Source organism: Branchiostoma floridae, chromosome 14 (genome assembly GCF_000003815.2).
Source record: "Branchiostoma floridae strain S238N-H82 chromosome 14, Bfl_VNyyK, whole genome shotgun sequence".
NCBI lineage: Eukaryota > Metazoa > Chordata > Leptocardii > Amphioxiformes > Branchiostomatidae > Branchiostoma > Branchiostoma floridae.
Window position 1 is genome coordinate 15268186 of NC_049992.1, and position 25466 is coordinate 15293651.

General features: G+C 41.0%; 2 protein-coding genes across 2 annotated transcripts in view; both read left to right on the forward strand.

Moving 5' to 3' along the window:
• The window catches only part of LOC118429925 (large subunit GTPase 1 homolog), a gene marked incomplete in the record, with an annotated part of 11686 nt that extends 3251 nt beyond the window's left edge, over positions 1-8435 (forward strand). The window contains 10 exon segments of the mRNA XM_035840561.1: positions 464-524; positions 984-1154; positions 1832-2458; positions 2973-3074; positions 4419-4561; positions 5301-5425; positions 6033-6112; positions 6868-6993; positions 7556-7615; positions 8124-8435. Coding sequence (XP_035696454.1) covers positions 464-524; positions 984-1154; positions 1832-2458; positions 2973-3074; positions 4419-4561; positions 5301-5425; positions 6033-6112; positions 6868-6993; positions 7556-7615; positions 8124-8279 — 1651 coding nt within the window.
• Positions 8436-11020: 2585 nt separating this feature from the next.
• LOC118429940 (cyclin-L1-like) lies at positions 11021-25276 on the forward strand. Its single transcript, XM_035840587.1, has 9 exons — positions 11021-11269; positions 11809-11883; positions 12143-12252; positions 19374-19494; positions 21697-21761; positions 22101-22317; positions 22812-22956; positions 23133-23235; positions 23549-25276. Exons 1-9 carry the CDS (start codon positions 11069-11071, stop codon positions 24021-24023), a joined length of 1512 nt encoding a protein of 503 aa, XP_035696480.1. The 5' UTR covers positions 11021-11068; the 3' UTR covers positions 24024-25276.
• Positions 25277-25466: the final 190 nt, after the last annotated feature.

The window sequence follows — 25466 nt, forward strand, 5'->3', positions numbered from 1 at the left end:
GTTTGATATTGCCGTGTGAAAATGTTGGTAAATTTGCAGACAATTGCAAAGACTTGCACTTTAACGTCCAAGGCATGCATACCACCGCTACGGCCAAAATGACCCTGTCGGGAACTCCAAATCCTCTCAAATTTCGGTTTTAAACCCGGTGCAGGGTGACATACGGCCAATGTATGGTCGCAATAGGCAGTGTTTCTGTATAGACGGGATCAGAAATCGTATGGCCGTGGCCACGTTGGACAGGTGGCCACTATAGACTATTTCTTAATGCTTAGGTCAATGGGAAAAAATCTAAGGGACTGACAAAAAGTGACCGCAATGGACAGGTGGTCACTTATACAGGTTTTACTGTACTTTTTTGGGGACATGTTAATGATCAGTGAAGCACATAAACACAGTGCACAGTGCTACAGAAAACTGTGTATTATCTCATTGTCTAAATCTTCTCTTGTGTTCTTGGTAGTGACATCATTGTTCAGATTGTGGATGGCAGGAACCCTCTGCTCTTCAGGTGTCAGGATCTGGTGAGGATCTTAAAAGTTTCTATCATACTTAAGTCTACAATCGAACATTACAATTATCAGATCCAATAGTATTTTTAGTGCAGCCTTATCTGCATTACGCAGACTGAGAGTGAATCATTTACATGAATTAATTTATTGCTCAACAATCACACAAAGTATAATGTATGGCAACCAATAACAACTACTAGGTATATAGGTAGACAATAGCACTATGAGGCTACATACAAAATATTGTCGATAACAGCACAGTTATGTGGGAGTGATCTGGTCTCGCATTTGGAATAAAGTACAATTTGTATAAACAAATTGACCTACATAGGTGGATATATGAGTTGAACATAATAGCAGTATATGGAAAATTTCATTCTGTGTACAAGAGATATGCTATCTCTAATGTTGCAATAGTTATAACTGATACGGAAGCAGGATGAAGGCTGCAATGATGTTCTAATCTTCCAGGAGAAATATGTGAAGGAGATAGACAAAGACAAGATGAACATGATCCTAGTGAACAAGGCTGACCTGCTGACGGAGACACAGCGCCGTGTCTGGGCCGAGTACTTCGGCAGTAGAGGGGTCAAGGTTGCCTTCTGGTCAGCCATGGAGGAGACGGACAGACAAGGGGCAAAGGTCAGATAGTCATCTAGTCTAGTCTTTGTAACACAAACTCTGCTGTCCAGGGCTGTAACTGGCCCATCCCCGGCGGATGTTTGGCGGGCTGCTATAAGCGAGATTTAATCAGGCAACATCTAGTCTAATAAGGCCTAGAAAAAAAATCGTTGTATTTCCAGTTCCAGTCCTTAAAAAAAAGAGGCTCGGTAGGTAGGGATTACTGTCTTTTTTTTTATTCTTTTACTTTGGCCGAAACTCTAGTGAAACAATACTTTAATGAAGTAAAACTGAAGTGTATAAAGACATATTTATACTTTAAAACTTGTGGATACATTTATCTTTCATAAGATAGGACAAGCAGTTTTTTATAGGGCAGCCTGAATTAAAATACTAAATCAATTTGGAAACTGTGACATCACTGCTCCCCCCCAAAAAAAGACTAGGGTCGGCAGGTTTTTCTGGGGGTAGGTAAGGAAACAGGAAACACAACATTTTTGCCAAGGACTAACAGGAATGATTCAGTCTAGCTAATACTGAGATTAACACTTGAAATATGAAGGATTCCCAGAATGGAAAGTTTTTTAAACAATTTATTAACCCATCCTCAGCCAATCTTAATTGCATCATTTTGATTGATGATCTCATTTATTAATCATGTTTACATTCATACATTATCCTCTGTCATTACGTCTCAGGATTTAGAAGAAGTTGCAGAACATCAAGAAGTAGTAGAGGAAGATGATATGGAGGAGGGAGGAACAGAAGAAGTGGAGGAGCCTGATGATGAAGACATGGCATCTTCAGACTCTGAGAGACATCAGGAGTCAGAAGATCATATCAGGACTTCACCAAGTGAAACAGAACTTGTACAAGAACTACAAGATGTACAAGTCCTGGACACTGAGAGACCAACTGTTGTAGGTGTAGATCAGACTGTTTCAAATGATCCTCAGCCAATCAGAGACAGAGAAGAGGCAGTTGCTAGGCAAGAAGATGAGGAGGAGGATGTGCAAACAGCAGATTCTATAGAAGACCACTCTGCACTGCCTGACAGTTCTGTAGAACAGCATAGTGATGGTAACATGGAGGCAACACAAACTGAGGAACAGTTAACACAGGAAACAGTACCTCTGCAAACAGGATCTGTTGATAGAGCTACAGCATCCAGTGAGCAGCAGAGGGACAACTGTTCTGTAGGGAATTCTGTAGAACACGCTGTACAGAACAGCAGTGTTCTGCTGACTGGAGAGGAGCTGTTGCAGCTGTTCAAGGACCTAAGTCCACAGGAGACCCAGGAGGAAGGAGTGACTACTGTAGGACTGGTAAGTTTTCTGGGCAGGATTTAGCCACGTATGTGTCCAGGGGTCATTTGGACACGCTTTTCTTAAAATAACAAGAATAAGATGCACTAGAGGCCCTTACACTGGGGAGCAGATCCTCTGACAAGCATACAATTCTGATTGACCAGGGATACCACTAGGTCATTTGTGGACCTCTCTGACAGTAATTTTAGATATAGGCAACACTAGTAGTCATTGTATACAATAAAATGTTATTCACTGTCCAAAGTCCATTGTCACATGTATGTGCCCCATGTACCAGTACTAGCATTTGGGCGTGAACTATGCAAGTGAACTTTCAAATCAGGCCTTATTATTGAATTTGTTGATAAGGCTAACTACTACCATGGTAGTATTTGTATATTGGTATGTAACTTCAAAGCACTGTCTGTGATTCATCTTGGATCAAATGGTTTTAAATGTGACTTGTCAGGCTTGTGTGCAGGTGTAGTTTAGATAGGTGACATTGTTACATTTTGTACTGCATTCTCTACAGGTTGGGTACCCCAATGTTGGGAAGAGTTCCACCATTAATGCACTCCTGAAGTGTAAGAAGGTTCCTGTGTCTGCCACACCAGGGAGAACCAAACACTTCCAGGTCAGTTAACCCTTGTTCTACTGAGCCGATATAATAATGGGGTGCATATACATAATGCCTGTATGTGGGTCTAGTATCAATATGGGTTTAGGGCATTTCTCACTTAAATGGGCATACCACAGCAAACCGCATCGATTGGGGAGGTAAATCTGCATCAGCACAGAATAGGTTAGGCTTACATGTTGCCTGTGTTTACACAATCTCTCGCTGGCTGGGGTTAATTACCCAATCCCCTAGGGTGGCGGCAATTGTAGAACCGGTCGCTAGGGGCACGATTTTAGTCAGGCTAGGCTTACATGTAGGTCCAAATTTCCAACCCAGGGCCCAGCCAGGTAGCTTATGGAAACAAAAAATAATGATCTAAAAGGCAACAAGACACACTGCAGAACATAAAAAAATTGTCATAAACATGATTTGTGCATAATTTTTGGTAAACACTTTTATTTTTCGTTTCCGTAAACATCCCGGCCGGGCCCCATTTCGGAAGTGGGACCTAAGCCTTTAGTTTTACTGATCCGATTAATCAACCAGCTTAGGGGGGTAGAATTGGAAAAAAATCTCTGCAAGACAAGGGTTTTATAGTGTCAAATCAGATCATCATTTCCTACTAACTTTCATTCCTGTTTTGTTTTTTTTGCTATATTTACATGTTGCTTAACAACCCTTAACCAGGTTTGATTAGAATGTTACTGTTATGAAATACATTTTTCAGCAGGTGTACTCAAGCCTAGTTATACAAGTTTAGTTGAAGAGAACTATACACCTTTTTCACACTTCCCATAATACAATGCAACAGGGTTCCGGATATGGATGTTGACTGAGATGTTACCACCGTTGCCCAGGGTGTGAAACCAGGGTGAAAACAGCTAAAACCTTCAGTACGAGGTCGTCAAAGCATATAAACTAATGATTTGTCTAGCAAATATAGTTACATTACACGGGGCATGGTAAAATCACTTTCTGACAATGAACAAAAGCTGCAGACAAAACGCAAGTCGTGACCCATGAGGTCATCGGGCGAAACCAACTAACAGCCACAGTGGTGACGGGCTTGCTAGTTTATACTTCTGACCACAAAAATTGGAAAATTCTCAGCCCTGATAATAGTTGCACTATATTTTCCGGACAACTTATTAGTTTATATGCTTTGCCGCCCTCGTATTGCAGGTTTTAGCTGGTTTCACCCTGGTTTTGCACCCTGGGCAACGGTGGTAACATCCCAGTCAACATCCATATCCGGAACCCTGTCGCATTGTATTATGGGAAGTGTGAAAAAAGTCTATATCAAAGCAGTTTTGAAAACTCTAATATTTAAGGGTCTCTCACCAATGTTCCTAATCTCAGACCCTGTACGTGGATGAGACCCTACTGCTGTGCGACTGCCCTGGTCTAGTGATGCCCACGTTCGTGTCCACCAAGGCGGAGATGGTGGTCAGCGGCATCCTGCCCATTGACCAGATGCGAGACCACCTACCCCCAACCAGCCTTATATCCTTTGCAGCTTTCTCTCTGCCCAACATGTAGTAATCATGTATATGTTTTATACAGGGCTCTAGCCAGTGTCCGTTTTTCCGTCAATTTGCTGCTTGTGACGGACAAATTTTAAAACCAATCCGTCAACCTTGACAGACAAAAATCTGATAAAAGCTCCTTGGTGGAAGCTACAGGCGGCTTGGGGATGCCGTCCACGGCCGTAAAAGCCACACACTGTTTGTTTTGCTATTGTTATGATTGTTGACTTAGTGTGTCCTTTTGCATACGATAATCTCATTAAAACCAGTTTTTCAAGGTCTCAGTTCAGTCTCTCTAACTCCTGGAATAGTGTTTTCGCGACAATGGGAATTGGCTGACGGAAAAAAATTTCGAGCTGGCTAGAGCCCTGGTTTTATAGCCTCAAACTTGTTAACTTGGCAGTTTTTTGGGGGGCTGTGCGAGATAATAATCAAACAATGGATGGTGAGGGAGGGAGAGAGAGGGAACATCATTTGTTCAGTTGTTTGGTCTGGTTGGAAGATGTGAGAACAGAAACAGTTACCGCTATGTACTATTCCCATCAAGAATTTTACAGGAAAACCATTCGTCTAAACGTATCCATCATTTTTCTGGTTATTTTTCTCACCCTGTTCCCAAAGTACAAAATGTATATGTCAATGGGACAGTGTTCAAAAACATGTATTTTGAGTCAGCTTCTCCAATTATACACAAAGTCTCCTTGACTCCTCTGTAAGTGTGTCGTCACATCCCTCGCCATGTGCTGGAGCGTACATACGGAGTCAATCTGCCTGCACCTGCAGAGGGGGAGGACCCAGACAGACTACCAACGGCTAATGAACTTCTCAATGCGTATGGAGGTACATATATAATGTCTTTCTCAATTAAACTCACTCACTTATCATTCGGTTTAGCGTCTGTTGTTCCCTGTCTTGCAAGGGTTGGACGTTTTGTCAAGTCGGTCTGATTGCTGCCCTCCATCCACCTCTGTCAAGGGGGTTGACATTTTTCCAAGTCCAGTTTTGTAAGATCTTCATTGACACTGTCTACCCATCTCCTCTTGGGGCACCCACGTGGGTTCTGGTCAAGTACTGACAAGTTCAAGACCTTTCTCAGCCAGTTGTCATGGGTCATTCACGTGGCCATACCAGAAAAATTCATATTATCACAAACATGCCAAATTAATTTTTCTGTAAGTTACTCTATGTTTAGTAATTTTAACCATGCCATGAAAATTTTATGAAAAAGTCTAAACAATCATGTAAGACTAAGAGTGCTATTTCAGTGGTAGTATGAGAAGTTTTATCATTGAGTGATCAGACTACTCTTGAGATCATTAGCAACATGATTCTTCAAGTTTTGTATCATAATGATCATAGCTTGGATTACAGCTCAACTTTGTTGAGAATACTCACAATCATGTGTGCCTATAGTGAGTAATCGGTTGTTATGCTGTTGGTGTTCCAGCCATGCGAGGTTTTATGACAGCCCACGGACAACCTGACACACCCCGATCCGCCCGCTACATACTCAAGGACTACGTCAATGTAAGTTATCATAGTTGATGGAAAGAACATGATATGCAGTCAAATTTTCTGGTATGCTGGTAGAAGGTAAAGGCCATATACTATGAATGGTTAGCATCCATTTGATGCCACTGGATTTGTCTATTTGCACCAGTGAAAAACATACTGCTACTTCGATTTAAGAAGCGTACTGCTTTCTGTTCCATGTTAAGACAGGAAAAGTGTGTTTAATGAATAAATGAAGACCTTTATTGCACATGTAATAACTGCAGGTTGCAACAAAATGATAGTTGACAAATACATGTACATGGAATATTTACAATGTCAACCAACACAAGGATCATAGTCCACTATTAAGTGAATTTGACTTCTTCTCGCTTCTTTGTGATACTGAAAATGTAGGAACAGATATGTTTTACAAGCAATAAAGTGGTAAAGTAGATTTCCGAAGTTTACAGTAAAAATGACAGTCGGAAATGGGTCTTGGTTACCACAGTACTCACTTTTGTGTCATTTGGCTTACAAATCAAGGTGTTTTCAGGCAGAAATGCAGGCAATGAAAATAATATTTAATGCTTTCTTTGGTACCTGTTGCAATGCAAAAAAATGCCATGCAAAAGCAGGTTTCCTTTGGCTCTACCCCTAGAATTGTTTCCATTGTTGTTCAGAACAATTATGTCAAGTTTGATGCTTTTATCATAATTTGAGCAATTTTTGCACCAAACGCCTCGACTAAATGAATTAATATCTTCCTCTTTTATCGAACCTGTACCCAGGGTAAACTGTTGTACTGCCACCCCCCTCCCGGAGTTGATCCTGAGGAGTTTCAGATCTGGAATGACCAGTCGACAGGGCCAGCAAGCACGGATGGACACAAGCACAGCACAAGCAAGGCACAGCAGGTAGTGACATGGACCTGGCACCATCAAATCTGCCCTCAGATGTGGTCTTTTCTCTCAGTTATTTTACATCACTAATATGGTCTAAATGTAACACATCTTTTGCCAAAAAGCAGTTACTCAAGCAACTGGATATGATTAGGAAAATGCTTGAGTAACTGCTTTTTGGCATATCTTATTATCTGGATGTCTAATCTTAATCGATGTAACACATCTTGTATGGATCTGTTCAACAAAACTAACAACACTCCTTCATTATTTTAAGTACAAACAGTTAAGAATGTGTTTTACAACACACAGAATAACATGACAAATTCTCTGGATTAAAATACATGTACTACATCTTGATGTCTGGATTTTCCTGAATATACAACAATGTCCAGAAGTCTTGGACAATTATCGAGTAAAAATGCAGTGGAATTTGCCATTGAATACAACAATGTCCAGGAATCTTTGACACAAATCAAGTAAAAATGCAGTTGTCAACCATTTTTATAGCATGTACATATATATTTGTGTATGAAACCTGAATGATTTTGTGATAGAACTGATCTGTGCTTTACAGAAGACCAAAGGTCACCAGCCTGCACCGATGAGCAAAGTGGACAAGGAATTCTTCAGCAAGGTACAGTTATTCATGTCTTACCTTGGCCGCGATTACTTTGATACGGATGTTCCGGACAGGGTACTAGTAATAATTGACAGTATCACACGGGCTTCTTCATTGTATCACACAGGCTTCCATCAATTAAATAGAAAGACACTACGCCCACCGTTGCAAGCAAACAGAGTCCTTTCATTTAAATTTTTCTCAAATTATGAGTAGTTTGGCAATTAAATCAGTGTTTATTGACTTTGGCTGTCGGGCGATCAGACCCGCAGTCGGGCTGGTACTTCAAGTGATACGGAATACACCGCATTGTATTCTATATATTATATATTGTACTAGCTTCAATATACATGTATACCTGTGTATATAAAAATAGTTGATGCTACACCTTTATGGATTGACTTGGTACGTGTATGTTTGGATAGAATACATTGGTGACATTTGACTTAAAGATCTGGTAAATGTACTAGGAAGTGTCTGAACACAACTTTTCACAATTATGAGTTTGTATTTCTCATTTCAGCACAATGTGCGTGCAATCACAAAAGGTGCTCAGGTCCCACAGGCAAGCAACCAGTCAACCAATCATCAGTCTCTTTCCGGAAAGCCATGGAAAAAACACTTTAACAAGAACAAGAAGGAGAAAGCAAGAAGGGTCTTCAAGCACCTGGATGAATAGATGAGATAGAGTTTGTACAAATGTAGTACTAGTACAAATGTATGTATCTTCAGCACTCCATTTTCTAACTCATAATGCTACATCTTACAGTTATCAACTTCTATGCACACGTGAAAATAACCAGTGTGGTACTGTACAAAGTAAATGATGATAGCTTAAATTTAGCTCCATCTCTTGCAACAAGTCCATCAGTGGTTTAATGCATGCCTATTAATACTCCTGCAAGTAATTAATGTACAGATATGGCCTTGGATAGAAGTTAATTTTCAGAAAAAGTCTTCACCTACAGTACAAGCAGATAGTATGGGATATTGCCATGACACTAAAGTCATGTAATGTAAAAATTGTATATGTCATGAAATGATTAACTTGAACTAGAAATTGTCAAAGCAGCATAAATTTAAATGCTGCCTTATTACATTATGAATATCATGTCTGGTAATTGGATAGTGTCCAATTTTGTATTTTTTGGTAAGATTAGAATTAGCTCTACATGTACAAATGTATCTGGGTGTTTGTGCTCCTCTGTCAACAGATAAAGCTTTTCACTGCTCATAATCCCACTCATCTTGACCATATATGGCCATATGACTTGTCACATGTTGTTTGCAATTTGGTCATTTATCTTGAGGAAGGCAAAAGTTATTAAGTGATAGATAATCTTTGTTTTGCCGAGTCACAGTTGAATTTTTGACAGATAGTTCACCTGATGAATAGGGGCCAAAAAAATTCTAGTAATTGTCGGTATTCAAAATGAATACTCCATGATGTGAAGGGAAATGGTACATTGTATCAGTAATGTATTGTAGACTGAGGGAATAAAATTGGCTTTGTTGTTCATATTTTCCCTTGCCTTGGTTGTTCACAATGCTGGTAGCCACTAAAAAGTTACAGTAGTTAGCAAGACACAGTTGGCATCTCTTGGCGCTTCGTCAATGCAGCCTTCTTGGTTGCTGCAAGGTTTTATCAAGATGAAAGCTCCTCAGTTGCTTTAATCCGGGTTTTCTGGAAAAAAATGTTCAGTCTGGACAGCGGAATGGTGTGGAAAACATGTCTAGCCCGAAAATAGGGTCTGCATGGTGATTTCTGGTAACACCACTAAATTCAGCAGGGTCGTCAACATTTAATGGTAAATTCAGGAGGTCAACTTGATCATCTAGACAACTTGAGCACACAAATTATTATCGCACAATGCTATAAAAGCCAAGAGGGCATTTTTAAAAACCCTTTTGCAATGTAACATTACATATTGTCATGCAGTTATAATGTTAGAACTGCATATTTTTTATTGTATTTACAGATAGATAATATGCTTGTTAACTTCTGTGTAACATGCATCACACGACCTGAAAAAAAAACAGAGGAACAGGTTTCGCCAATTACAAAATTGACACACTATGTCGGCAGGCATTTGGGGTCTAACCGGGGGGCAACAAGAGCGAAGTCAAGTAGAGTTTATTGCCAATTGCACCAAGTTTCTACAGTCAAAGGTACAGAGACAGTTAGCCTTTATTACATGGAGATGGGATTTTAAAATGCAGTGGGAGTCCAATAATCCACCAAACAGATTCCTTTGTAGCAAAATTGACCAATTACCATTGTTTTGAGTATTGCCAGTTCTCAAGTTTCCACAGACAATCAGGTCCAGGTTCATGTCCGGACCTGGAAATGATCCTCTGGACCTGAATTTTCTGGTACTGGTACTGGTACCTCCCCCAACCAACAATAGATTTTTTCTTTCTGTCCTTTCACATCTTATTCTTTGACTTTAGATTCATTTTGGCATTCTATCTGTTTTCTGATACTTTTTTTCAATCTACGGAATATTTGTGCTCATTTTACAGCTGCTTTGCATAATTTATTGTGTGGTCGAAAACTTTTTTTTTTTGGAAATGGCCGAAAATTGGTGCGAGCGCGGATGTCATCCATATACTAATAATCAAATCAACATGGCCTAACAGCAACAACAAATACGTGGTACAAAAGCGCCCCACAGTGGAACATTTTAGTATTGCAGATTAGTTAAACTAATGGGGCATTAGTTCTCTAATCGCAAGGAGGTGATATAACCTCCTTGGTATTAAACCGTAAAGCTTCTTCTGCCTATCAAAGTTTATCTACTTGCGGAATTGCAATGCAGAATTTTTTTACCAATCATATTAGCAATAGTCTGTATGTTAGCCAATCAACATAATAATGTTCCTTTTCCAACAAATCGGAATGGATGCAGTTTATCTACTGACCACAAAGCGTCGCTACAGGACCGTAAATGCATTCCCTGCTTCGAAGCATGGAAAGTGAACGACACAACGGGACCGGCGTTGAAAGTTGACAAAGTTTAGGAAGTAAAATGTGCATGCTATTTTTTTGCACATTTATTTATTCATACTTTAGACACCCACGTTGTACCTCACATGCCTCAGACACATGAGACAGGTCCTGTGTGTTCTTGGATGTCCCCCGGTTTCCCGCCGTATTGACGTCACGTTTCCAGGGCTCATGTTCACGTGATCAAGGCATGGTCTTCTTCACGGCCGAAAGGCCTATTTTCTGGATATAAATCCCTCCGCATCAAATCCTTTTTCAACGACAAATAAGAAACACAAATAATATCATAAACCCAAATAACCAATATCAATGAATTGATTCTTCATTTTCGATTTTGATTACATGAATAAGTTATCCACGCCGTGAGAATTGGAATCGCTTTAAGGACTATTTGCAGTCACTACTAGGATACTACATTAGACTGAAGCAAACCGCCCGATCGTCCGCCCAACGTTCTCAAAATGGCGAACGCTCCTTTCAAGATCGGGGATAAGGAATTTTCTGGGGTGGTTATCACCTTAGAAAATTGCCTTCTCCCGTCTGAAAAGCTTGATGCGACACCTTCTGTAAACGACGGGCTCGAGCATGAGACCGAAGGGGACTTACGGATCCTTGGGTGCGAGTATATCCAGACAGCAGGCGTCCTCCTCCGTTTGCCACAGGTTCGCCATCTTTGTTTCTGTTGTCCGAATTTCCTCATAGAAAATTGACTTTATTTCCTTTCTCACTACGTTTTTCACGCCAAATCCGCCTCAGATTCGCTCCTTTAACACTTAAAGATTCTAGCGGAGGTGAAGTTTCGGTTGAAAACACTTGAATTATGGTGAATGTTTCAGCGGTAAAGTCAGCGTGAAAATCGTCTGACGGCATTTGTCATTATTTAGCACGTCCCGGCATGCTTCTGTTTCACTGAGTCCGTCATCTTGAAACCACCGTCTTACATTTTAGTACTTGTCACAATCAGCATTATCAGACTAGAGAATTACACAAACGAAGGAATAAGCTCAGCAAAATGTGGTATTTGATTTTTAGCGAGTTATTACGTTGACACAACATACGATCGAGTTATGTAAATTTCATGCCATTCATGATTCAAAGCTCCCACCCCAGTTGTAATGTGCATAATTTATAAGATTTAAGTTGTGTTCACCTAATTTAGGGCCTCATTGACTGACTTTGTGGTCCCCTAATGTTGTTACAGACAGCTATGGCGACTGGACAGGTCCTGTTTCAGCGATTTTTCTACTCCAAGTCATTGGTCAAGCACAATATGGAGGTAAGCATCTCAACTAATCATTTCAGTAAATCACTAAATGTACATAGGCAAATGAGCCTGGTTCTATTAGGTAGACTACACGGGTACCTGTTTTCAGCTTGGCAGGCCACTTCTAGCAGCCATTAGGCTACATGTTTTTTATGCAGAATTAATTCCTCTTTTCTTGACAGTTGAGCAGGGTGTTGCTGTCGGAATTGTGTGTGTAAGAAACATGGCACAGTTGACTAACTCCCCCATCTTCCTTCTCTTGTGCCATCAGATCGTAGCAATGGCTTGTGTGTATTTAGCCTCGAAGATCGAGGAAGCGCCGCGGCGAATTCGGGACACAATCAACGTGTTCCACCACATCCGCCAGCGCAGAAACAACAGGTAAGCATCATTCCTATGGCTTTTCATGACCCTCTCATTGTGGAAATGTGTCCACTGCACAAGATGTGTCACAGAATCAAACTCCAATAAATTTGGTTTTGAAGGATGATAATGTGCAAGAATATTGCAATTGGCACTCTATTTGGTACAGTGTTTTGCATTAATCAAAGTGCTTCTAAATGTTGCTGCCCGCTTCCTGTCAAAATTGATATTGACTGAAACTTAACTGAAATTATTCTTTGCAACTGGAGCCAAAAGCTGTCTTCTTGATGATTTCAGGTTGTTCTGATGTAAAAAAAACATTTGTTCCAAAAACATTGATGTGATTACATTGAGAAATTGCCTACTGTGTTGTACATGTGTCCCTAAGACCACAACTTCAAGTGTTTTTTGCAAAAGGAAAAAAAAACATTAGATAGCCATGTTCCACTGTGAGTGGGATCAGGGGAGGAGCTGATATAGATTTTGTTCCTATATACACTTGTTTGGTTACTTGGGTAATTAAACAAGAGACTATAACATCTTACGTGCTACCAGCTTCTGTTGCAGTCTGTATGTGTGTTCCTGTGCAAAAGTGGGCTTGAGTTTTAAAGGGATGCGTGTGTTGTGGAAACGTTGGTAACGGCATGAGTTGTGGACAGACACATTTTGATTAGAGAAGATGTGCAGAGTTTGCAGAAGAGATATGAATATGAGCAAAATTGGCATGATGTAAAACGTTTGAAAGAGAGTGTGGAAGATGAATATGATGTGCTTTAGGAAGAGCTCATTGGTTCAAAAAGCCAAGAGGTTTATGATAATGTATGGCTGTAGAATGAGTGCATGCCTGGTTTACTCACTTATTAACTTGCAATTTTCTCCCCTTTGCCACCAAACCTTTCAGCGACCACGTACGGCTCCTAGCGACCACCCATGGTTACTGGGCGACTGCTCCGGTTGCCTAGCGACCACCAGGGCTCCTGCTCCTGTTGGGTTCGCCTAAGGCCGTGAGGGTCGGTGCCAGGAGGGTGAAATCACCCGCTCTGAACCGTACGGTTTGTATCCATCAAGAGGAGGGAGGCCCCAAAATTGTCACGGCCAACCACTTTTCCTTTCGTAAACCATTTGTACCACATCATGTGGCGCCCAGCATTCACAAGTTTCCCTTCGTTCAATGCATTTTCACTTTCCTAATTCACCTGGTTTTCAATACCTTACATAGATATATTTGGTCATTTTCTGGCCAGTTATGGTCATGATGATACTGGGAACAGAGTATGTGCCTGTTGGTAATGCGAACAATAGTGTTAAGGTTACAGAAAATGTAGTTTGTAAGTAGTAAGTTTTTAATGCTGTTATGTGGTAGGCTGTGTTTGTACCTATACAGGGTTGGTGCCCAAAACACTACTGGATGCCCCCTTCCATCAAAGGTGGCTTGTCTAAGGAATATGTCTGGTCAATTGTGTCAGTTCTCTGTCACTAGAAAGCCATACTGATATTAAATTAAAATGAGATGATTATAAACTTTCTTTACATATAACACATGTGCTAGAACATATTTAAAAAAACTTGAAAGTCTGGCTTTCTTGTGGCTGTGCGATGAAAATATGTGCAATAGATAAAAAAAGCCATAGACCAGAACCAAGAGTGGGAGAAACAGAGGAAAAATTTCCTGCCAAAGGGAAGCTTTGCAAGAGAAATTGTATCCTTTTCATGTTATGTTAGTCATAATGCAACCATGAACATTGCTCCAAATCTCAGGTAAGTGAAATAACTTGTATTTGATTTAGATTTGTATAGCAGAGTGTAAGAAAACTGATGATTTGCCCATGGTGTGCATGTCTCAGTAACATAAATGCTCCATATGGGAAGATGAGTGAATAGAACTGTATTAACCCTCACCCTGGTACTCTGCCATGTGACTAATACAAATCATATGCTGGAAAGAAAACTTAGCAGGGAGAAGTTTTAACAGGAAGTTCGTAAGGTAAGTGAACCACAAAATGTAGCTGTGGTATACCTATGAAGTGTAACGGTTTTCTGAGTTGGGATCAAACTTGACATACTTCGTGACACTCTTTTGGGCGTTCTGCCCCCTTTTCGCAGGTGTAAACTCATAAAAGCATGATCTGTTTAGAACTACACACTGTGACCAGTGTTTCCGCCAGACCTCAGCTGGGAGGCCGTCCACCTTGGGGCGCGAAAACCGCGAAAATTAAATTTAATTGCAAAACCGCGAACATTAAATTTAATTGTAAAACCGCGAAAATTAAATTTAATTGTAAAATCGCGAAAATTAAAGTTAATGGTTAACTGTCGCAAGAAAAAACAAAACAACTAACGTCCGATTAAGTTCAGTGCCGAAGTGTTATGATCTGTGCCGCGTACCGGTATGCCGCACTGAACGGGTACTACGACTTTTAAAAAGTTCTAGAAATGGTTCTTGGACTTTCAAAAAAGAAATAGCATTTGTATATATTCTCTTTTATGTTGTGGTATACTTATAAATCATCTAAAACCTTCCATAGATCGAGAAATTTGCGTTCAGAAATGACGAAAAACATCGTCTATCGGCGACAGTGAGCGTAATGGCGGCCGAAATCCCGCAATCTCACGTGGTGACTTCTCGCGAGATCTGGGAAAGCTAGCGACGTCACGGGAAACTAGCGCTGTGATTGGCTAGGATACACAACAACTACCGACCGCCATTTTTGATGCAACAACAACAACAACATTTATCCCGAAAATTTCTGCCGTTTTCGGAGATTTTTCGGGCTCAAAACTCATATAAAAAGGAACCAAAGTTATACTTGATGTTTTTTACGTCCATCATCTCTTATGTGAACACTTTATTTTTCCGCTGTGTTGCCGATAGCGAACTTGAACGAGGTCGATTTCCCGTGCCGAGCACCCGGGCCGGTGGGCACATGTATCTGATTGTGTTTTGTTTTGTTTACGATGATTGACGATGAAAACAGAGACTAAAGTTGTTAATCTAGACAAAGTTTAATAGTGTGTTGTCTTATTTCTCCCAATAACAAAGTTTAGTTTGTAGCGTTATACTTATAGCGAGATCGACCTACCGCCAAGTTTGCGAATTATGTGACAGGGCAAATTCGTGTAACTGAGGCCTTGAAAAACGGGTTTTGATTATCGTATGCGAAAGGCCGCCGACACACATTGTCAACAACCATAACAATAGCAAAACAAACAGTGAGCGGCTTTCTGACTGTGGACGGCGTCCCAAGCCTCTAGCTTCAATACAAAACACAAAACTGCGGTTTACATTTATCAACTTTGTACAGATTTCTCGGCAAAATGTGGGTCGCAATTTTTTTATGAGGACGGCCTCTGGTTGCGTTCAAGCCGTCCAAAACGAAATGAGACCGTCATTGGACGGGTGGACGCCCCTCTGGCGGAAACACTGACTGTGACAATACCAAGTTTTCTACCTATTTGTTTATTTCTGGTTTGTATGGATTTCAGATATGGGCAAGCATTGAGTAATACCCCCCTCACATTAGGCGTGATTCGATCGGACAACGAGTCTGCGAGCTTTAATTTACGAGGAGGCATGACCCTGATGCCGCGAAGAAATGGCAGAGTTCCCCCTTCCCGTCAGGGTCATGCCGCCTCGTAATTTAGAGCTCGCAGACTCGTCGTCCGATCGAATCGCACCTAATGTGAGGGGGGTATAATGGCATTTCTGATATTGGTGTTACCTGCCTGCAGATTAACTCTCAGATTATAACCTAAAAATGTCAAAGTTTCTTTTGTCTTAAAAGATGCGTTAAAACAGTTTCATATTTACAAAAAAAAAAACTGTCAGAGAAAAGTGAGGTTTTACTAGGGAAACAGTGCTCAAAATACATTTTTTCAGCCAGGTTGCTCTGGCAGCAACCTGAGTCAAACGCCAGGTTGTGCCATCAACATTTCAGGTTGCCCTACTTCCATTTATTGCTTCCTTCAAATCAACTACTTATCCATTATCTTTTCTTCCAGTTGTATGTAACTACTTACATTTTCTCTTATCAAGAAATAAATACAAAGGCTTATGTGGTGTACCAACTGCAAAATTTCAGGTGCACTGTGCTGCCTGGGTTTAAAATGATGTGACAAGCAAAATGTAGTTGCAAGTGTGTATTTTGAGCACTGGAGAAGTATGGACAAATGGTAAACCTAGTACTTTCCCCTGTTACAATAGCTCATTTCCTCCAGAGTCCAATCCAACATAAAGGCTTATAAATCAAACATACTCTCTGTTCAATCCCTTGCTCTGTCACTACACTCTCACAATCTATATTTTTTCTCTTACTTTCTTTGCGTACAAGTCATAGATTCTGTTTTATTGTCTGTATGTCCTTTGGTTTGATAAATTCACACAAATCCTGTTCCTGGTTCAGTTATGAATAAACGTTTAAAGTGAGCCTGATGTAAGTAACCATCAACTGTATTGCAGGCCTTAGAACCACCATTTGTGTTTAAAAAGATGTGACACCAAAAGAATGGATTTGCACCATTTTATAGTATTTTCCCCTTATTCCTGCACATTCTTCTCTCCTAAATTGGTAGCATTAAGTAAGAATTGTGGGCGTATATCCTGGTTAAGTGAGTGAACTGTCATTGACATTTGGGTAACTAGTGTCCTATAATGTAGGACATGACCACATGAGGACTAGTACTTGAGGACCAGTCAAAAGGAAAGCATTCACAAGTTATTCACAAGGCAAGGGTCACTTAAGCCAATGATGACCAATACTGTAAATGTATTCAAGTTTGCGGGGATTTAATTTTGCGGTAGTGCGAACAATAACTTTTTGATTTCGCTGTAGCACCGTGCACTGTAGTCTCTTACTGCCATGAAAAAATGTTCGCGGTGGTTTTAAGTTCGCGGTGAAGTGGCCACCAAGAACAACGCGAACCTTAATCCACCGCAAAAGTTTCTGCAATTACAGTATTCGGCAAAACTATCGATAACCATTACGTTTTTCTAGGATGTTATTATGTTTCCCCCGGTAGGGGAATACATATTGTTTTTTCTGGGGTGTTCTTTTTCTTTCTTCTGTCATTAGCTAACCATAGGATGTTTACCGTTATGGTAAATATGAGCATTTCTTTTTACATGTACACAAAACTATGGGGAGAGCCTCATGGTGTACATTGTAGTATGGTTATGTTAAAGACCTGGTCCAAAGAGCATGTAGTAGTAGTTTTTTTTTTACTCGTACGCAATTCTAACCGGTATAATATTGTGTGTGAGTAGCTTGACAAAAGGCTATGGGGAAAACGCTTTGCATTTTCATGAAAATGTTGCCTTACTAATTTTGTTGTGCTTCATGTTGCTGTTGATTTACATTGAAGTAGTGTCTCTATTATGAAGGGACATGTTGCCATTGTTCTAAAGTTTTCTTCTTCTTGGACAGTCCTTTCCTACATACCTATACTGCAGCTTTGCTAGCCTGTATGTCCTCACCACCCATACACACACTCTGCATTACAACATTCTTTTGTAAGGGTATTTCATTCATCAAGAAGTGATAATTCAGTCAAAAGTATCCGTTGACAGATGTACAAGAAATCCCTATCTTTCCTTAAAACTGACCGACTAAATGTCAACTTGCAATTGGCAAAAATATGCCCTAGCCTTGCCTATTGTACACTCGCACAAGATTTAGCATTCCTATCAGGGTTGGGCAAGTTTTCTAAAATTCACATGTCCTATTGGGCAAGCACATAAAAAAATCTATGCCCGAACCAATTTTTCACTTGCACAGAAGTGGAATGTCACCGTTACTAGCATATGCATTTTCACTTTCAGCAATGGAATTCTCTGTTGACCATTGCTTGATGTCATGACCGTAAAAAGTAACAAGCATATCAAATTCACACACTTGCTGGAATAGCACTTCCACTTGCCCTTGACAATTAATAGGACTAGTGGACTTTTTCAACCCTGCCAATGTTGCTGAAATACCAGCACATTTTAAAGGGAAATGCATGAAAAAGATTAAAGTAATATGGAACAAATAGAAGTTACCTTCAACGTTTGAAGGTTTCACAATGGCAAACCTCTTTGTTACCATGTAAATGACACTGCTATGTAAGTTTGATATATCTATATATTCTATAAAAACATCTATAATGCCAACTTGCTATTGCAGTGAAAAGTTAGAACTTATTTAAAATTTTCAAACATGATCAGGAGGTTGTCAACATTTCTGCTTTGTTGGTTTCCTCCATTAAATTTGATCTTGTTAGTGGACTTCCCCTCCTTGGTGTAACACAGTTTTAGAAAGGGACAGGGGTCAACGTTAAGAGTATTGCAGTAGCCAGACCCTCAGGCAAAGGTCCTTCTCTTACTCCAATTCTGACAACATGAAATGCCAATAAGTATGTATAAAAGGGCCAATAATAAAAGATAGTACAGGGAATTGTCATTTCAGGTCACACCTGAACAAACTTGACGCTTGTTGGCTTTTTATTTTTATTCAGCAACTACTCCCTTCATTCTATCATGGTTTATCCCAATTGATGAATCAGGTAGCAGCATGGCTTACATGGTGTCTGTTGTAGTCAGGTGCATATTCTGTTCCCAGTCTTATCTGTATGTAAGGAGTGACTTTGAAAATGCACTTGTAATTTTTTTCCAAAAGAGATGGTTGGCACAGTCACCAGCCACTTTTACAAAGATCTTCAGGTTGAGGAAAGCTGAGACTGTGTTTGTTCGGTGATTGAAATTACCCGATGGAAAAATGCATACTAGACGGATACAAGCTCATTCTGAAAGGTTTTGTGGCACAAGGCCAGGTAGGGCTCATAAATCAGGTGTTCAGTTGTTTTTGTCCTGAGATGAAAATGCCTTAAATGCTAACAGTGATTGGGATGACTTTGTAAACATAGTATAATTTATTGTTGTTCATTTGTTTAGTATGCTTATTTTTTGGCTTCTGCTTTAATGTGAGTCATTGAAATGGGGCTCTGATCAAGTATAAAATTGAATTTTGGGTAAGGGACATCTTTACCTGAAAGCCTATGATTTCTGAGCCCTGTTGGCACTAGGATTTTGTGTTTTATTGTAAGAGGAGAGGTTGTGAGGATTAGGTAGGCTGTGTTACATGGAATGGTCTGTATGTGTGTTTCAGGCCTGCACAGCCGCTCGTGTTGGACCAGAACTACATCAACACCAAGAACCAGGTCATTAAGGCTGAGCGGAGGGTGCTGAAGGAACTGGGCTTCTGTGTGCACGTCAAGCATCCACACAAGGTTGGTCCCAAACCATCTTTAGTAGGAATCACTAAGTGTAGTTCTTAATCCAGCATGACTGGAGTAGGAATCACAAAGTGCAATTCTTAATCCAGCATGACTGGAGTGGGAATCACAAAGTGCAATTCTTAATCCAGCATGACTGGAGTAGGAATCACAAAGTGCAATTCTTAATCCAGCATGACTGGGGTAGGAATCACAAAGTGCAATTCTTAATGTAGGAATCACAAAGTGCAATTCTTAATCCAGCATGACAGGAGTAGGAATCACAAAGTGCAATTCTTAATCCAGCATGACTGGAGTAGGAATCACAAAGTGCAATTCTTAATCGAGCATGTCTGGAGTAGGAATCACAGTCACCCCGACCAATCGAATGGGGACATCCCTCGCGAATGTGCACACTCCTCTAGAAAAGAGGACACTCCTCGACTTTCAAGGGGACGCTCCTCTGGGCAAGGGGATGTTCCTCCCTCAATTAGGGGACGCTTCTCCGGAAATGGTATGTTTACCGGGCATAGGGGACGTCCCTCCAACACCCCCGCCGGCCCGTGGAATCGGCCGAAAACCCGACAAATCCCTTTCTAGTTCATCTAAATCACAACATCCAAAACTTTAACCCCGTCAGTGCTCTCGACAAACATGACACCTCGCCAGGTAATGATAGTTTTTGATTAAAAATTGAGGCATGTTGGAAATAAAGCTGACCGCCGGCAGAACATCACTTCTCTTCAGTGTTTTAATGGCGGCGTATCGCACGCCCGGCAAGCACAACATCGAGTTTTAGCCTAAATATCCGCGTGCTTGTCGAGTTTTAAGGCCTCCCTCCCTAACACACGTACATGGGAGAAGTTTCTGAAACGATGTCAGACGTAGTGTTCTGTTATGGCCTGTAAAAAGGCCGCGGTGTACTGGAAACGCCCGATAACTACGGTTTACCGTGACAGAGAACCGGGCGCCCGTACGTGTGCTGGGGAGGGAATCCTGTCTCGACAAGCTACACGGATCGGTATCGGAGCATGTAGCCGCGTTGTACAAAAAATCCCGAATAACTACGTCTGATATAACGTCCTTGGTCTGACATCGTGTTAGAAACTTCTCCCATGTACGTGTGTTAGGGAGGGAGGCCTTAAAACTCGACAAGCACGCGGATATTTAGGCTAAAACTCGATGTTGTGCTTGCCGGGCGTGCGATACGCCGCCATTAAAACACTGAAGAGAAGTGATGTTCTGCCGGCGGTCAGCTTTATTTCCAACATGCCTCAATTTTTAATCAAAAACTATCATTACCTGGCGAGGTGTCATGTTTGTCGAGAGCACTGACGGGGTTAAAGTTTTGGATGTTGTGATTTAGATGAACTAGAAAGAGATTTGTCGGGTTTTCGGCCGATTCCACGGGCCGGCGGGGGTGTTGGAGGGACGTCCCCTATGCCCGGTAAACATACCATTTCCGGAGGAGCGTCCCCTAATTGAGGGAGGAACATCCCCTTGCCCAGAGGAGCGTCCCCTTGAAAGTCGAGGAGTGTCCTCTTTTCTAGAGGAGTGTGCACATTCGCGAGGGATGTCCCCATTCGATTGGTCGGGGTGACAGTGCAATTCTTAATCCAGCATGACTGGAGTAGGAATCACAAAGTGCAATTCTTAATCCTGCATGTGCATGAAGACCATTCCAGTTCATTTAAACTTTCACGCACCGGTTTTGAGACGGGAGAAGCAGGTCTTTCAACGATTCGTTTGGTTTGCATAGATGGATACATGAATCAGTCAATTTAACCAAACCCTTCTAATAGCCCTTCCATACGCTTGATTGCATAATTGAGTTAGCGTGGCCGAAAGGTCTACGGCTCTGGGTGCAGATAGTGATTTGCTTTTGCAGCCGTGGATTGTGGGTTCGAACCCCATTTGGAACAATTTTTTTTTTCTTTGTTAGACAAATCTCATGTAATGTTTTTTTAATAGAAGACAGATCAAATTCAGTAATTCGATGCATAAAAACTATTTTTTCATGTGATTTTGTTTAACATCCAGGCTTTTCCCAAAATATGCACTGGCCATCAGAAGCTTTCTTGTTACTTCAGCCGTAGCTGCTTGTTCTCCCCAAGAACTACATGCTCAGGACTATGTATGATATCAGAAAGATGTATTGCATAGCTCTAACTTGAAAGCAACAGCTACATGTATCTGATGCTCTCTTTCTCCCTGCAGCTGATTGTCATGTACCTGCAAGTGTTGGACTGTGAGAAGAACAGGAAGCTGGTGCAGACAGCTTGGTGAGTATGAATAGACACACAACCAAAAGTTGTACCACTGGTAATTTGACAGTGTTAGGGTTTAAGAGACATTTCAGTGGCATCCACCACTCCCAAAGCCATTCTCAAGTACAGATAGTAGGTCTATTTAAGACATTAGCATCTTCCCTACCACATTGTTGCTGAGTCCATAGTTCATTTGTAGTAATAAACTACGACATAACAACTTTATGAATGTACTGTAACATGTTGGAAAAGTTACCACATACGCCATGTATTCTTGGTAGTCTCAAGCTTTGTTCCAAAAGTCTGTGTTGCTTTAAAAGAATTGCATTTGACTTGATTTGTCCTCTTCTTCAGGAACTTCATGAATGATAGCCTGCGAACAGACGTGTTTGTGCGCTTCAGCCCGGAGACGATAGCGTGTGCGTGTATCTTCCTGGCAGCGCGCCAGCTGAAGGTGCCCCTGCCCAACAGAGCTCACTGTCCCTGCCACTGGTACGAGCTGTTCGGAGCATCGGAAGATGAAGTGGAGGAGATCAGCCTCACTATACTCAAGATATATGCCAGGGACAAGGTATCTTCAGCATGCTTGATTACCTTATCTTTTAACCTATCATGATTATTCTTGTGCAATCATTATTTAAGTCTCTATTTGTAGTACACTTCACATGCCAGTCTCTAAGTTGAGTTACCTGCAGCAAGCACTAAGACTAGAAGAATTGAGGAGATCAGCCTCACTATACTCAAGATATATGCCAGGGACAAGGTAGCTTTTCTTTTAAACTTACCGTGATTATTCTTCTGCCATCAATATAAAGGTCTCTTTTTGTAGTACACTCGATGCTAGTCTCTAAGTTGAGTTACCTGTAGCAAGCTAGTTCAGGGGTCAACACTAAGACTAAATGAATTCTTGGATAGGGATAGCTTTGTAGAATTTTTATGAAAGGTATGTTGACCATGGGTTGAGAACACAACTGAAGCATTGATGTATGTTTCCCTGTTGTATGAAAGGTATGTTGACCATGGGTTGAGAACACAACTGAAGCATTGATGCATGTTTCCCTGCAGAAGAATTATGAAGACCTAGACAAGGAGGTAGAGAAGAGGAGGAAGGTGCTGCAGGAGGCCAAGCTTCGTGCCCGCGGTCTACTGGATGAGCAGGGACGTCCTGTGGACAGCACCACAGGAAACTCTTCGCCCTCCTCGCGTCCAAGTGAGTTAAAGTGTATCAATGGTCATAATGGGTACGGGAACCGAATGAAGTCTTCATGTGATAGCACTGAAAATAGTGGCCAAAGACATTCTGTCGGTAGAATTCTCATCTCCTGTATTGACAGTGTGCAGTACATTCATCATTTTGGTAACCTAAGAATTTGTTTGTTTTTTCAGCTTCACCTAAAACCCTCAGTGCCAAACCCTCCCCTGTCCGAGATGCCAGCTCTGACAAGAAGGTGAAAAGAGAGGATGGTGCCAGTTCAGGAAGTGCTCACAGGTACATTTTTAGTCTACATGCTTTACAAAATTCCATGAGAATCTCTGAAATTCTAGACCCCAATGGGATTGCCAAGCATAACATGGATCAAGTACACACATTATCAGTTCATGCTGAGAGTTTAATGAAGTATGTCTGTGATTGGCAAAAAAATTACTAGTGGTGGATAGGGATACATCAGTCAATCATATTCATTTTGTGCTCAGGTAGCAAAGCTGATTAGCACTTGCAAGATACAAGTACATATGGAAAAGGATGTTGATTGAGTCATGTAGAAATAAAAGTTCATGATTGATTTTGAATGATTTTGCAGCCACAAAGAGAATCGGGGAGGTCGGGACAGAAGCCGATCTCGCAGCAGCAGAAGTCGATCTCGGTCTCCGCGTCGGAAGGGTCGTAGTCAGTCTGGATCCTCCCGGAGTAGCAGCCGCAGCAGGAGTGACAGTGGGAGCCGCAGTCGCAGCCGCTCACCAACCCGCAACGGCCACCACGCCAGGCTGTCTCCTCCCCGAGATCGCAACAGGGAGCGACGGTCCCACGAGAGGCACAAACGAGCACTCAGCGGGAAGCGGTCGCACGCCCACAAACGTCGCCGAACAAGATCTCCCATCTCCCGCAGTAGAAGCCGTAGTAGAAGTAGGTCTCACAGTAGGTCTCCAGATAGGTACAGTAGGAAACACTACCACAAGGAGAGACCAAGGCATCCTTCCAGGTCCCGTTCTAGGGAGAGGCACAAAGCTGCCAAACACAGCAGCCACTCACGGGATAGGCACGGTCGACGTAGGTAACTGGTAATGGGTCCTGGAAGGGCTTGTCCCCAACATCATGCTTCATATTGGTTCAAGAACTTACCTCATCAATTAAAGAGAACTTTGTGATTTGATTTGAACTTTGTTTGATACTGTCAGGACTAGAATTATGTTGAGAAGAAGTCAATTCGAGTGTCCAAACTGAAATTGGTTAGGTTGATAGTATGTTAAGATTTCTGTGAACTGATAATTGTTGAAATTGCATAATTAAAAAAATGTTATTTTTTGTAGCAAAATGTATGTACTATAAACATGATTTGTCAGTAAGTTCTGGTTGGATACTGTGTTAAACGTTTGTGAAGGAAATGCAGCAAGCAGGTAGGGTAAGAATGAGGGGCATGCAAGGTAAAATACTTGGGAGTCACAAGGTTCTGCCAACAGTGCTATGAAGATTGTCCTTTTGCGTTGTACTGAAGTTTATGTAAAAGGAAAAGAACTAAGGGATTGACACACATGTTCAAAACGTTTCATTTTCGGTACACCCATTGTCGAAAGGTTCATACCAGGATACTCTGTTTTATATCACCTCTGGGCCCATTTATAGGCAGAATAATGGAGGAGGAAGTCAAATAAGTTCACTTTGTACTTTTTTAAACACAGTTGTAGAAATGTTAAAAGCCAACAGTGCAATAGTTGAAACATTTCGCCTCAATTTTGACTACAGTGTACATGCAGTTTCCATTCCATATCAGATATTTTGCAATCTTGAGTCTGTATGTCAGATTAAAGTACGCATTAGAATTTGGGTAACAAACACAGAAACAGTCACCCATGTGTGCAATTACCTTACACAGTTACACTCAAGTCTTCACTGTCACAATATTTGTCAAATTATGATGTCATACAAAAGAAAACAGTTTCAATACCCACAAACTAAGTACTGTAATCGTGATTACACTGGTTTTTGTGCATAACTTTACTGCTCAGTATTTGAGTGGATTGCAATATGTAACATGTAGCTTTTACACTGATCACTATCTGGTGCCCAAAAGCACACAGGATTATGGTGTACTGTAACATACTCTGGGTGATTTCTTGTCAAGAACAAGAAGTTTCCCTGGCCTTCTTTTGTGTACTATTTAAAAGAAATGTCATTGTGATGTATCATGTATGCCATGTAAGTAAGTGATGGAATTCGTTTGCATCATATGCACATGTATTACCAGTTATATAGTAGTGTTTATACTTTGAGATTTAAAGGATCAATAAATGTCTAAAACTTTTCTATCAAATCTAATGGTCTCCATGTTGTTTGTTAGACAGTTCACTTTTCAATCAAGAGTTGTTTCTAATGGATGTATTGGTTTTACACCAGAAAGTAGTTACTCAAGCAACTGGATATGGTTTTGGAAACGGACAGACGTTTCGGATAGAATCCACTATCCTTCGTCAGTGACACTGTCAGTAACTACGTTTCAGAGT

Bases quoted from the DNA above. Each gene is read 5' to 3' on its own strand.
- LOC118429940 (XM_035840587.1), top strand. From the start codon at position 11,069: ATGGCGAACGCTCCTTTCAAGATCGGGGATAAGGAATTTTCTGGGGTG. The intron at 22,318-22,811 runs GTATCTTCAGCA...GTTTCCCTGCAG, and splicing joins AGATATATGCCAGGGACAAG to AAGAATTATGAAGACCTAGA. The intron at 23,236-23,548 runs GTACATTTTTAG...ATGATTTTGCAG, and splicing joins AGTTCAGGAAGTGCTCACAG to CCACAAAGAGAATCGGGGAG.